This window comes from Poecilia mexicana, unplaced genomic scaffold (genome assembly GCF_051168715.1).
Source record: "Poecilia mexicana isolate PSO_F unplaced genomic scaffold, ASM5116871v1 scaffold_11, whole genome shotgun sequence".
Lineage (NCBI taxonomy): Eukaryota > Metazoa > Chordata > Actinopteri > Cyprinodontiformes > Poeciliidae > Poecilia > Poecilia mexicana.
The window spans coordinates 3,243,139-3,257,961 of record NW_028263380.1 but is presented as its reverse complement, the minus strand read 5'-3'; the positions used below and the strand labels follow the sequence as shown (position 1 = coordinate 3,257,961).

Genomic DNA, 14,823 nt, shown 5'->3' with positions numbered 1-14,823 from the left:
CAGGATCCGTCAAGCCGCGCGATGTGAACTGGGACAAGGCCGGACGTGGTTCAAAGGAATTTCAAAGTAAAACCCCGAAGGCAAATCTTATTAACGTTTAAGAACTTAAAAACTAAGTAAATGTCTACTTTTGTTAAATATTCAAAGTCTTCAAAGCCAAAAAATAAAAAAAATAAAAAAATACACCTTTGTGTTTTACGGTAATTTTACTTTTTATAGTGTAAAACACTGTTGATTCTTCCTTGCTTCACTACTACTGCAGGTAATGTATCACCAGGACAGGGGTACCGTCTTTGAAAGTTGATGCAACAATTTTGCCAAAGAAACTGTTAAATATCAAACTTTCCGGTGCTTATATTCTTTTTTGTCTTTTTGTTGTTGTTGTTGTTTTTTATTTATTTTATTTTATTGCCAATTAATTCAGTAATGATGGGACATTTTAAAATCAGACAAAGGTAACTTGAGTAAATACAAAGTGTACTTTCCAAATGATTTCATTTTTCAATCATACCAACTTTATTTAAAAAGCACTTTGAAAACAGCAGATACTGAGCAAAACGCTTTCTAAAAAATCCCTTACTTTTTAAGAAAGTTTTTTTTTATGAATCTAAAAGAAATAAAATTCTAAAACGTAGAATCAAAATACAAGTAGTGTCAACAAATAAATATGACATAGACATGAACAAAATCAGAAAAGGAACAACTTATACATGGTTGAAAATCCAAGGAGAAGAGTTGGAGCCTATATGCAGATTTATAATTTGTACTAGCAAATTGTTTCATAATGCCTGATCTCCCCTGAACTTACAGCATGTCTTTGACACCTCTGGCAACTGATGGTCTGTCCAAAGACTTTAAAAAATATATAGTATTCAAACCAATCTGGTCCTGTGTAAAAAAGTGTGCCATCCTTGGCAGCATTTTAACTTGTAGACGAATCTTGGCACCCTACCATGTAATGATAAAGACATGGCAGACCACATAACGAGGCAAACCTCCCTCGGATCAGACAGACAGGGGACAGCCCTGGACCCCTGCTTGGGTAGTGGAGTCACATGGTTGTAGACCCTTGGCTCCTGGGTCTCATCTGGGCTAACCCCTCCCCTTCACAGAGTCTTAAATAGCAGACTGACAGGAATATAGGGCTGTCACTCAATCTGCACCACAGGGCCCTCTGACCACAGAGGCAAAGTGGATAAAGTGTTTTACCCAAGGACACAACACCAAAGTGAGTGAGATGGACAAAGCGAGTGTTTGAACTGGTAGTTCACCATTTACATGACAAACCTCTACCTCCTGAGCCACTGTTGGCCAGGAAGGTACAAGAAGCCCCTTCTGTGGGTCTACCACCTACAGTGAGGAACGTTGGGTTTTGGCATCATGTATGCTGAATACCAGGGTCTGGCCCTGCTGTGTCATTTCGTAGGGGAACAACCTAACTTTGGGAACATCAAGCATTACTTCTGGGGTGGATAAGGACCAAGTTCTGATGTGTGAGATTAATTCATTCCAGATATGGTTGGACTGCGATGGACTGGCGACCTGCCCAGGGTGTACCCTGTCTCTCGCCCATTGGCTGCTGGAGATGGCCATGAGCACCCCTCGTATCCCCACTAGAATTCACTTCTACATAGAGCATGGGTTCATGAACACAACTCCTGGAGATTGACTGGACTTCCTCCTACCCCACAGAGAGGCATCAGGCAGATGTTGGGGTAGTCCCCAGCCCCCAACTGAGTGGCTTTGGGGCTGACCTCTTTGGGACTTTAAGGGACTTCTGGTTTGGTAAAGTCCTAACCATTGCATGTTTACAAAAATTATTTATTAAAAGAGATAGCATTTATAAATTGAAAGGATCAGAGATTAAATAAATAAATAAAAATCCAAAATCAGAACTAAACAAATTGAATGCTGTATTTCAGTTATACAGCTAGATATATTAAACACAACATGCAGAATATAATAAGTCATGTAACTTCATTATTTTGAAGTTGAAGAACAATGGATTTGTTGGGGCTTTGTAGTGTTTTCCGTATAAAATTCCAACAGCTCTTATTTTATTTATTTATTTATTTTTTTTTTTGCAAAATAAGAACATCATTTGTATGATTTACAGGCATTTTCCCAAACTTCTACACAACAGGTCAAATAGGGAACGATCAGTGAATTGCATAATAACAATCCTTCATCATTCACTTTACATAACAATGCGATTTTCCTTGATATGTTTATCTTTAAATTGCAGGTGAGTGGTTTCCAGTTTCCATTCGCTGTAATCCTCAGATCTGTTTGAAGTGATTTCTCCTCTCCGGTGGTTTAGAATTCATTCCTTCACGAGGGACTGACAAGTTTGACTTATGATTCCAGAGAATTGGAGCCCAGATTCAAGTAGAGAAACTTTAATAATAATTACATTAACAATAAATTATTAGTAACTGCATAGGCCAATTTTGATTCCCAACACTGTCTATCCACTCTTTATTCCACCATATATGTGCTTGTGTACCTGTGGTAGACGTGCCAGTGGTCTACTTCGTCCTCCTGGGAGCTTAGCTCAGTGTTTACCTGTTCTATACCTGAAGACTCCACCGTGTCTCCTCCTGAAGTCCGTGTCTCCTCTATAGTGCATGGACTATCATGCACTATAGGATGCACTGGGAATTATTGCAACATTTATACATTTTTCTTCTCTCCCCCCCTACACTGTCCCACTTTGCTGTGGAGTCCAATAAGCCTGGAAGCCCCCCAGCCCAGCTGTGAGCAGCAGGCAAACCTCATGTTGTTACATAAGCCAGATGAGGCTCTGATCAGTTGCATAAGCCAGTTATAGAATCAGGCTCCACTGGGGGAGACTCTCTTCTGCCTTTTTGTGATTTCATATGTTCATCTCTTTCCCAAGAGGATCATCTGTCGACCGCGCCCGCCCGGCATCCTGGAGGACTCCGAGCACCAGGCAACCCAGGTGGAGAAAATACACGCTGAAGCAGCCAAGTGGGGGATGCACTTCTTTAAAATAGCTGGCCCCAGTGGTATTCATTAGACTGCTGTGTGGGGCTCATTTTTAAACTTGTTGTCACTGGGCTAGGTGGGAAGAGAACAAAATGTTGTCACAGTGTACGAAAAAAGGGCGATGGGCTGGAGAAGATGAAGCACTGTACAAGTACAGGCCTCTCATATTAACATTTTATATGTGATTGCATTAATATTCACCCCATTGCAGTCAGTATTTAGTAGATGCACCTTTGGCTGTTATTCCACTCACCAATTGCGGGAAGCATCTGCATAGTAGATCCAGCTGCCTTGGGCAGTCTAGACACCATAACCAATGCTAAGACTAGTTAGCATGAAAACCAATTACAGCAGATAAGCAGTTTTCCTGTAAAGGCAAGTTGCTTATCTGCCATTAGCACAAGCGTGTGCACAAGCTTGATTGACAGCACTAAGACCCTCCTCCTAGTTCTGATTGGTGGTTTCTGACTGGACATGGTGGATTTCTGCAGATAGCAGTAGGACCACATGGAGGAGGTGGAAGATCTGGATTTTTTTCACAAATTATGTCTCATGTTCTACAGTCAATATCTTCAGTTTTAACAAATATGAAAATAAAAAACATGTTTACGTTACACATCCTCTTTAGAGAGAGTAAATATGTACACAACTATATATTTGCATTTGTAATTAATTTGTAGAAATCAGTTTTGTGAATTTTTTGTTGATCATGATTGATTTGTAAAAATTAATAGAGAATAAAACGTCCAAGGGATTGAGTACTTAGGCTCTGTAAATTCATTTAATTTACAGCTGCTGAAAATAAAACGAGCCAGTTTGATTCAAACAATGAAGATTGAAACCAAGGGGACAGCTGAGGCGTTTGTTTGAAAATAGTTTAATAAAAGTTATAAAAAGAAAGACAGTTAACCAGACTCAGATTTAACCAGTGGGAATAATACACCCTGATATTCATTTGTGCTAATACATGAATGAATATTTTTATTAAAAATATCTTTGGCAGATTTAATTAAAAAAAAGCACCTAGTGTGCAGAGATTAAATTTGTTCTTTTAATTCAGAAATCTAAACACGAGAATGAAGAACAGGCAGAGGAAGTCAAAGATTGTCCCTCTGGATGACAGAAGACATTGGAGCATCAGTGCAAATCTGCAGAGCCTTAGAAAGATATTCACAAGCAGCATGACTAAACCTGGAGGAAATATGCTTGAGGAAGCAGCTAAAGCTAATCTTGTGATTGGACGTTGTTTATCGGTGTTTCACCAGGAGAATCATGTGATCAATGAAGAAAGTGCAGCAGGACTTCTAGGAATCCCAACTAGCCTGACAGGGTGGCTTTGTGAGGAACCAGGGTTAAAAACAGAAAGATGAGGAAATCTAAGCCAGCACATTAAATCAAAAGGGCAACAACGCCACCTGGAGGACAGCATATGATCTTCACTCTGCTGTAACATAGTAATTGAACATTACAAAGGCAGAAACCAACAATAAGGTACTTCTGTTGTGACTTGGGACAAAAAAACTCAGCAGACGTGTTTAGAAACATTATTTTTTATCAAAACACACTAATTAGAGCAAGGGTGTCCAAAGTGTGGCCCGGGGGCCCATTTGTGGCCCATTAAATGATTGTATTTGGCCCCTGACTACAAGTCAAGAGTGGTAAAAAATTTGAAAAACATAATAGAAAACAGCTGACTCAAAATTTGAAAATGGTTTTTCTTTTAATAAGGCAACAGTTTACGTTTAATATTTATAATAATACACAGACTTGATACAAATGTTTTGTTGAGTAGGTAAAGCTGAAAATCACCAACGCATTTTTGCATTTTTAATTTTACAAATTTTGTGGAATGCCAGTTTTGGCCCCCAGGGCAAAAAAAAGTCTGGACCCCAGTGAACCAGAGGAATCTGTCCTGATTTCTTCAGCATGTAATGCTCTCAGTAACTATCTCTAACAGGGAAGGACCTGAGCGGAAAACTGGAATGTGATTAAAGCTCAAACTTCTCCATTTGACATCCCATAACTACACACACACACAGTAACGTCAGTATATTAGCGTCGGACTGGAGAGCTAGGAGGAAACAGCGGTATGTGCAGCGCGCCGAGACTTCTAGCTGAAGTCTCGGTCAGGAAGCACCACAGGAGCCACCAGGGTCCACAGGTAGAGAGCCAACCCGATCCAGCTGGAGCTGATCTTCACCCACACGGCCGGCATGGCCGTCTGCATGGTCTTGTTGTCGGTGCCGGGTCTGGGGATTCACAGGACAATTAGCTCAGCAGCAGGGAGTTAAGGAGTCTGGGTGGGGGATGGGGTACTTACTGGTACCAGTTGGTGAGGGTCATCATGATGTAGAGAGAGGCCAGGAAGAGGCTGAAGTGGAAGAAGGAGTAGCTGTAGGTCACTCCTTCCTCTTCGTTGTCCACGGCCCGGTGGACTCCGTCCTCCCCGGCTGAGACTTCCTGGTCGGCGGCAGTCAGACCCTGGCCCTCCTCCGTCTGCATCAGCTTGTTCACCTGGGAGTTGTTGGAGGAGCGGATGCTGCGGGGAGACAGAAGTTCAGCCGGTCCAACAGTAGCATACTGCAGAGCGGGGCGAGGAGCCCTGGAACCGTCTGAGACTCTGCAGCCGACTCACCCAGAACGAGAGTGGAGAGTGCTTAAAGGCTCACAGAACCCTTGCAGGCGTTTGGAGTTAATTAGTCAGTTAGGGTATGACGGCAATTTTTATAAATTACCTTTTTCACAGTATTCCAGTTTTCTAAGACACTAAATTTAGAGTTTTCATTATCTGTAAACCATAAACACCAAAATTACAAGAAACAAAGGCAATAACAATAGAGTACCTGGCATAGAGTGTGCAGAACAAGAAGATGAGGAGTCCCACAATGCTCTGTGCATCCCACCACTGCACGTTGCCTGGAGGAGATGTTGGAGAGGGGCCCACAGGTGACACAGTCGGCTTGGACTGGACCAAACTCAACAGGCTGGGGTTACATTGCTTGTCTGAGGTGAGGAGAATATGTATATATGATTACCGACTGTTTTTCCTCTTCATGTGAAACAAAGCAGGATGACATCTGCCTGGACTTACTGGGGTTGTTGGTCATGGCTGACCAGGTGAGGTACATGGTGTAGAGGGAGATGATGGAAGCCTGGAGCAGGCCTGAGGTGGGCTGAGCCTCCTTTGAGCAAACGGAGCAGAGAGGCGCTTTAACAGAGCCAAGCCCACTGGAGACGCTCCAATCAGTCTCCCTAAAAAGTTGCGATCACAACTACTAACACAAATTCAGTCATCATTCAAATATTTTGCAATTTTCCCCAGTCGCTGACACGTTACTGCAGCTCTGGCCAATCGCCTGTTTTCTGTATTTCCTTATTCTTTTTCTGTGGACTTACATCCATAAAAATGTATTAGCGCCACCTAACAGTTCCACATCCTATGACTTCTTAAATCCACAGAAAAGACACCTAATACTTGCGTCCACATATACTGGATCGCCAGTCCAATACGCTCTACATAGAAACAATGCGTGATACTTGAGTTGCCATTTGGTCCAGCAGATGTTTCCTTTCATCTGAGTCTTTACAACAGTTTAAGACAGGGGTCCCCAAACTTTTTCCTGCGAGGGCCACATAACTGTTCCCTTTTCTGGTCGGGGGCCGGTCTTAGTTTTTCGAGAAAGAAACCTTAGAAAACTTTTGTTGACGGGGGTGGGGGGGGGGGCTGGATTACTGCCGACGACATATTCGCGTTTGTAGATAGATTTTTACCCAGAATGCAAATGGAAAAAAACCGTGAGCGAAACGGTGACTGGTACTGACTAGTATATATTCCATTGAGGGAAACTAAGTTTCATATCTGCTCAAGAGCCCCCCTGGTGGTTGAAGAAAAATCCACATATATATGAAAAAAAAAGCACTGAATGCTCTCTGGTATTGTTCAGGGGGCCGGACCAAATGAGGAGGCGGGCCGGATCCGGCCCGCAGGCCATAGCTTGGGGACCCCTGGTTTAAGACAACATGCTTCACAGTTTTGATACTCTGACAGAAGTCACAACACCCAATATAAAAGGAAAAAATAAAAAAATAAAGAATTATCCTAACCCACATTTATTAAACAATTCAATTTTTGTTGTGTCACCACTTGGTTATGTTCTGTGTCTCAAGTCTCTATTTTATTTTTTTTCTTCTTTCACACGCCTTTGTTGTTCTTTTTTTTGGGATATTATCTTTGTTGCGCTTTTTGCTTAATATACGCTATAGATTAATACCTCTGTTTGCTACTCTGTAATGTTTGTTTTGTGAATAACAGAACATAAAAAAGCAAACAAAAAAAAATCCACTGGCATGGAGAGAATGCTCTACAAAAAAGGGGTGCTCTTTCAAGAAGATACATTAGAATGTTACTAGTACTTTAAATTCTAACTGTGCTAAAACCCCGTCTATCCAGTGGAATGAGTACTTGTTTTTATTCAATATTAAGAAATGACTGGCTTAAAACAAGCTTCTACATTTTGCGCAAAAGTTACCCATAAGTAAGTTTTGTCTCATTTCAAGTGTACCAAGAAACTTGTGCTAGAAACCAGACAAAAAAATACTCGATCAGATTCAGTGTTTTTGAAGTGCAACGTTACCTGAACTTTGGGCAGAATGGCCACGATGGACACAGCGATGCAGAAGAGGAGGTTGAGGCTGATGAAGACCTTGTGCTCAGTGCAGTCGGCAGGTTGGGTGTAAAATACGTAGAAGAGGACGACGGCGGTAAAGGCCAGGGCGTAATAGACGAGGGTGAATGACAGCAGAGCTGGAGAGGAAACGACAGTCACAAAGTCAGAGAGCGGCTCCGCTGGCCGGCCCTACGACACGTCGACTCGGGAGAGCTTTCTACCTGCAAACCAGCACTTTGTGTTTCCGTTCTCGGCCTTCTCCAGCCACGACTGGTTCCAGGAATGAGCAAAGTCGACCAGCAGGATGAGCTGGATGATGATGAAGATGAAGGAGCCCACCACGCCAAAGTAGTACCACACTGACAACACAGAGGAGGCAGCTAAGTGACACTTCTGACCTCACGCAGAAGCTTGTTTGCTGTGTACAACAGGCGACATACCGGTGTTAAAGGTGCCATCGGGGATGTAGAACGCTCCCACGGCCAGACCGACCAAGGCCAGAAACTTGAAGAACCAGAACCTAGAAAGGACCAAAGGCAACCGTTAGGCCTGCCACAATGACACATTCTGCAGGATAAAATATGCTGAGCGCAATCAAAAATGATTGCGACAAACGAGAAAATTGCCATTTTGAGACTACTATATGATAAAAAATGTTAAGTTAACCTTCTCAAACACTGGTGAAGTGTTTGAGAACACTTTATCAGTGTGGAGAACCCTCCATTTTAAATATACAAAATAAAAAACACAACAACCAAAAACAATAAATACACCCGAAATAAAAACCACACATAAACCATGAATAAAATGGTTTATGATGTCTGGATCAATAAAATCAGCCTGTTAATCATCAGAATGGAAGCTCATTTCAATTTATTACACAAATAATTGATTATTGCGACAGACTTGATTACAGTCTTGATTCTCACATTTCATTTGCTCCAACTCTTTACATCTGTTTTTTTCTGCAGCACATACATTTTTAATTTTGTCTTCAACTTTATGAAGTTATTGAGAACTGGTTTGAAGTTCAGCAAACATTTGTACTCAGCAACTTTTACTGACACCTTTAAAAAAATCTGATGGAACAAAGCCTTCCCATGTCACTAATCAAATATCTGCTGTGTGCAATTTCGTCTCAGGTTCAGAGGTTTGGAAGAAAATATCAGAGAACAAACAGTTTCCTGAAGACAGCACACAGGTCAAGGGTCAAGTTGTGGAGAAGCACAAAACAAGATTTAGATGATGCTTTCAGAATATGTAGGCACAAAAAATAATGGTTCATCCATCACATATACACCAATGTCAGTTTGAGGTTGCAACAAAACAAAATGTCATCAGCTTTCTAAAACAATGGCCTAACTAATTTTTTTGCCAAAAGAGATTTGGGCAAAAAAGAAAATAAAAAAAAGAAAGAAAAAAAAATCTACACTTTTTTTTTCTCAGATGATGATATTGGAAAAAAGAACACTTTTGGTAAAAAATGAATTAGACCATTATTTTTAGAAAGGTGAGGATGTGGGGAAAAAGCCAGTTTACAAAAAATTTGCAATGCACACATTTGGCCACCAGAGGTCAGTGTGGCGCCTTGGTACTGTACCAACCCGTTTTGGATGCTCGCTCGGGGATCCTTGCTACTGCGCACTCGGATCATGATGATGGAGAACAGGAAGAAGAAGCAGGCCATGGCGAAGCACATGCGGTACACAGACTTGTAGCCCACGAAGATGTCACAGTTCACACCGGAGATGATAGAGCCACTACAGAAACCTGGAATCTGGGGTGTCACAGCACGCCCACAAAAACACAGGACCGGGTTAACAACGCTGCTTGTCTTCATCTACTGTAACACATCCCTGTTGTCCAATCAGATTTTATTTCCTGTCAAGTACCTTTTTCAAATGTTCCTCCATGCTCGGAAGAATCATAATGCCGGACACTAGAGTTCCCAGCAGCAGCAGGAGGGAGAAGGCCAGCCGGGTGATGGTGGAGTTGTAAGTGGAAGGGCAGCATGACGACAAGAGGCAGGAGGCCGAGCCACACAAGCAGGACGCCTGGAGGAGGGATGGAGTGGGGATATTAGGACTGTGGACAGCTACAGTTACAGGAGGTAGAAGAGTGTTTTAGATGGGATGCATGTGTTGGTCAGGCATGTGGGGAGCAAAAATGTTTGCTCCTGGAACCCACAGGAGACAAGAACCAAACAGCTACTTCACAGGTTTTAATCAGGTTAGGACAAATACAATCAATCCTCCTCGGCAGAGCACTGCAAACTGGATCACAAGGGAGGTCCAGCACGAGTCATGAGAAATACACCAAGACAAACGCATTAACTGAGATCATCCATCCTCTGTACACCATCAGCATGCATCACCTCACACTGGTAGATTTTAAAATAATAATAGATTTTGATTGCAATGCCCTTTATATCTTGTGATCTTAAAGGGATCCTTAGGAGTGATCACAGCAGCTGACAACTCCAGAACAAGGTACATAAGGCTGTTTTCACACCTGATAGTCCGGTAGAATAGGTCGATTGGGGATAAGAGTTGCAACATTTTTTTTTTTCCATTTTCAGCAGCTGCTGTTCTCCTTCACACTGCATTGTGTCAAACCATCAGTGTCAAACCAACCAAACACTTTGAAAAACCTGTTCCCAAAAAGTTCAATAATGTAAGTGAAAGCTTGATCATTTATAGAAAAAGATGCATCTGTAGCTAAAGGAATACTTCTAACGTCAACATGTGAAAAGCTCAGCCCTTTCTGCTGGACTCAGCATCAATACACTATTTTTATTTTTCAATTTACGGATTAATATTTGGATAGCAAAAGGTGCTTAAAATGAGGGGGGGGTTTCTACAGAACTTGAGCCAGGTGACACTAAAACTCTGCCACATGAAGAGTTCTGGGTAGAACACATTTAAAGACAAAGGAAGGGTTTTTTACATTTGACCACAATGTTGAGTCACAGAAGAAACTTAAGCATTGATAGAAATTTCGTCCAGTCCTGTTTGGCATAAACAGAAACAGTGACGTCATGTACCAAACAAAACACGGAAATGACGCTGCAACCGTTTAACTCGCTGTTTCTGAAAGGAGTCTGTGTGTTCTGTTGACAGTCAATAAAGTTATAAGGTCCACCACAGAGGGCTACTGCTCGAAAACTGAACTACGAGTCAAATATTTAAAAATTATACTTTAACATAATTTTGCTTTATTAAACGTAACGAGAGCTGACAAACCATACAGCTTGAAGACAAAAATTCAAACACAGGTTGAACTACGTAGCCAACTGTTTAGAGTAATTGTGCTAAAAAAATTTTTTGTCGTACGCTACATATATATATATTTTTTATTTATTTATTTTTTTTTTTTTGTGGCGTAGTTTCACGTGAAGCCGTGTTGCTATCCAGACAGACGTGTCTGGTCGAACAACGTAAAAAACTTTGCTAATTGATCAGTAATAACCAGAGAACAATTCCTTATATTCTACAATGGAAGCAGAGTTGGTACTCACGCAGCTAGCCAAAGAACCAACAGCCAAACAAGCTCCCATTATGGCTTATTTCTCCGTTCGGTCTACAACTGTGTCAGCTCAAAAAGTTCAGGAAGAAACTCAAAGAAAAACGGCGACGTCAAGTTGTTGTAAAATAGGAGACATAAATGTGTCGGTTTCTTTCAAAATAAAGGCGTGAGAACCATCTGACTGCGCTGAAACTCTATTTTTACGGATCACTTGGTTTTATTTTGTTACTCGTTCATTTCCCGGTAGTGTTCGGTTAAATTCATACAAATCTCAGTTCAAGAGTTGGTTGTTCTGGGCGTTGCTTCTATCAGAAACCCACTCGTGACCTCATTAGTCCCGCTCTGCTCTTATTCACGGAGCTTGTCAACAATTTTCCTTCTCAAACAGTTAAAGCGCGATTAGTATTGGTTTGTGCCCATATTTCAAAACAATGTAAATTATATTAATAAAAATGTCCTAAATAGGCATACTTTTTAGGACAATAAACGGCGTGAAATCTGCTGCCTGCTGATTTTGTACACTTGAAGTAAGAACCAAGTCACTTTAGAGGCCTTTAAAGGTCAGGCCACTGTTGGCTTTACGTTTAATACATTGTGGATTCGTTTAACATCAAGCCACAGAAGATATGTACAGCGACATCTTGAGGGACAGTAGCAACCATGGTCTGACAGTAGGTGGCGTGAACACCTTAAAAAGATTATAATTATTATTTTTAAGCTGAAGAAGCTTTCATCGTCCTGAAAGAAGCATGTAGATGAACCTGGTTTGGTGAATAAGCTGGAATTTGGAAAATTTATGGCTTGTCTGTCTCTAGGGCCGGGGTGTCAAACTCATTTTCATTTTGGGTCATGTCAGGATAGTATGTCCCCAAAGGACTACCTGTAGCAGAATAGATTGCTAAACACATTAACAAACTGTCAAAAATATTAACTCTCTTTGCATTTGGTGTGTAAATTAAATAATATTGAATTTCATAGTTATATAATTTTGCACTATACAGATAAAAAGTGCTTTGATTGAATTGATTAAAAAAATTACATTTAAGCACACAACTGTTACTTTGAATTGTCTTGTGGTCCTCTAGAGAAGGGGCCAGTGGCCAGATTAAATTAGAATAAATTCAATACAGTTAAAGATACATTCCTCAAATTTGAAATATGAATTTGGCTGAATATAATAACCCTTTGGAATTAACTATGAAAGAAACAATAGGATTCCTGTTTAGGTTATGCAGATTACAGGTACAGACTGAGATATCCTAAACAACTATGTATTATAATAAAGGGATTATGTTATTTCTATTCTGCTCTAGTTGTCCCCATTGTTTTAGCTAAAACATGTGTGGTTTGCCTGAAATCATTTATCTGCATTTCATCATGATCATTATAAGTGAAGTGAAGTGGAATCACCAAATTATCCAATGATAATGACAATAATATCGGTATTTGTATCAGCGACACTAGCTCTGTAATTACTTGATATTTAATCAACAGCACAAAATTCCTAGTATTGCACGTGCACACTCATGGTGCATTTAAACACGGCTCGGAAAAACTTGTTACCACATATCATTGAATCAAGCAGTTGTAACGGTTGAAAAAAGTGCAGGGGACAGAGGGTAAATGACGCGTACCCCTCGTCCGTTCCGACCATGGCTGTTCTCACACCGAGAACTATGCAACCAATCAAGGGTCCACAATCTGGCCTGATCTAAACCCCCACAGTATTCTAAGGGAACCTAAAACCCGTCATAGGAACCCCGACCAAATATTTAGTACATACTGTTAAGAACATGATCATGCTATTCAGACTAAAACTACTGATTTGCTGAAATTTTATATTTTAGTTTTTAAGGAAAAATAAAATTTGTTTCCACTTAGCTACAACATGATAATTAAAATGAACAGAAATAAATAGCTATGTAATATAGAATTCTGTTTGCATAGAATTTGTATATTAAACGAGTTTCTTTTTATTTGAGTCACTGAAAAAACTTTATGATGATCCTGTCATCCATTAGAACAATTCATTTTTTCAATTTGCTTTTATTTTGAAGACTCCTCCTCCTCGTGTCCGCGCGTTGAGCGCGCTCATCTTCAAGCTCTTCTACGTTGCTAAGCGCGCGGCTGAGCGCTCGAGCGTCAGTCGGGCAGTCTCCGCCGCCTCCTCTAGCGCGCGCAGGCCCATCGGAGAAGGCTTTGAGCCGCGGTGATGTGCCGTACCGGACGGACTCGCTGACACGGCGCACTTTCTCATCGCCCCTTCTCTCTATCTTGCATGCTGAAGATGGTGGCAGTCGGTTAATTCCAACTTCGGACTGCTTTGTTTTTCCTTCTGCGAAGCGCACTTCATTGGTGAGTGTTTCTGTCTCGCGCACGTATACGCGGTCACCTGTTCTGCTCCACAGGTAGGACAAACTGGTCTCAGCCAGAGACCCAGCTGCTGCTGCATTAAATGACAGAGCCGCTTTACCGAGGAGTCAGTAAAGCGACGTACCTTCACAGAAAGTATCGTCTTCATTTAAAACTAACCAATAAGAGAAGCTTTTACAAGAACTTCTTATTTGGTCAACATGTCCGCAGTTATTAGTTGTAGGTGTGTATTGAAATGTGAACTCTAGCGGCTAACCTGTCACCTTCATATGAGCTGCTACTGTGTGCATCAGCTGCTCCCATTAAAATGCCACCCGGCGCCCAGCAGTGAGCCCTGGGGCAGTAGGATTATCTGCTTTAGTTTATTTAAATGTATGCTGACTGTGACCTTCATCACACACTGAAAAAGAAAAAAAATGCCCGTATTCATTTTTGTATTTTTATATATATTTCATGTAAAAGTGTTGCATCTGGGAGGTCATTTACAACTTGCACCATGTTGAGTCAAACTGACCGCTTTCATATCAGGTCATAACCTCGTTTTTCTTCATGTCCACATCCCTGGCTCAGCATGCCTGCTCCCTGCAAAGAGCCTCAAACAAGCCTGAATCTTTCTGCTTTGGTGAATGTGGAGCTAAAAATATTCCCCTCCGAATTTTACACCCAGTCAGGCTGTCTGCCTTTGTCTTGTCTCCTCGTCTGAGCTGCTTAGCAGATCATGAGTTGTGCAATGTGAGGTGTAGAGAAATGAACTCGGGGTTGGTCTCTTCATATTCATTTTAGCTCCAGGGCAGTTGCTTTAATTTTGTGCTATGAGGGTTTAATTGATTCTTTCTGTTTAAGGGTGAATGTCAAAAGTAAAACAAAACAAAATAAACACCAGTCTTTATTTATAGTCTTAATTCAGTCTTAATTGCCTGCTGATTAATACTTGCTAAATTCAAACTTCCACTATCAAAAATGGCTGAAGTTTAAATTCTGCCATTTAAACTTCCACGGAAGTTTATGATTTCTTATGAAATCATAAGAGATTTCACATCTCTTATGAAATTCAGTTTCATAAGAGAAATTAAACTGGATCTTAGAATCATCACAGTTCTTATGGTAGCCCAGAAGGGTCAACAAAATGCAAAAGCTACAACACAACAGCAAAAGGCCATAACTAAATATATACTAAAATGGAAGTTTTGTTGAAGTTATGCTAACAAGTTTCTCACAACATCTGTTTTAGGATAAATTCTCATCTCCC

The 14,823-nt window shown here is 41.0% G+C and overlaps 2 protein-coding genes across 2 annotated transcripts in view; one reads left to right on the top strand and one right to left on the bottom strand.

The window, feature by feature from the left end:
- Positions 1-3,870: 3,870 nt before the first annotated feature.
- LOC106929062 (serine incorporator 1-like) lies at positions 3,871-11,332 on the bottom strand. The gene is made up of 10 exons (XM_015005729.2): positions 11,194-11,332; positions 9,569-9,730; positions 9,281-9,453; positions 8,117-8,196; positions 7,898-8,035; positions 7,644-7,813; positions 6,101-6,191; positions 5,853-6,012; positions 5,330-5,548; positions 3,871-5,258 (listed from the first exon to the last, which is right to left on the bottom strand). The coding sequence occupies exons 1-10, from the start codon at positions 11,230-11,232 to the stop codon at positions 5,120-5,122; spliced, it is 1,371 nt and encodes a 456-aa protein (XP_014861215.2). The 5' UTR covers positions 11,233-11,332; the 3' UTR covers positions 3,871-5,119.
- A 1,999-nt stretch (positions 11,333-13,331) lies between these two features.
- Positions 13,332-14,823, top strand: part of LOC106929060 (protein kinase (cAMP-dependent, catalytic) inhibitor beta) — a 31,211-nt gene continuing 29,719 nt past the window's right edge. Inside the window, exon 1 of the mRNA XM_015005727.2 lies at positions 13,332-13,556. The gene's annotated coding sequence lies outside the window, so the exon portion shown is untranslated. The remainder of the gene's footprint in view (positions 13,557-14,823) is intronic.

Excerpts from the sequence above, each read along its gene's own strand:
- LOC106929062 (XM_015005729.2), bottom strand. The coding sequence starts at position 11,232 with ATGGGAGCTTGTTTGGCTGTTGGTTCTTTGGCTAGCTGC. Across the intron at positions 7,814-7,897 it reads CACAAAGTGCTGGTTTGCAG|CTCTGCTGTCATTCACCCTC; the intron begins GTAGAAAGCTCT and ends TTTCCTCTCCAG. Across the intron at positions 6,013-6,100 it reads AGCCATGACCAACAACCCCA|ACAAGCAATGTAACCCCAGC; the intron begins GTAAGTCCAGGC and ends TCCTCACCTCAG.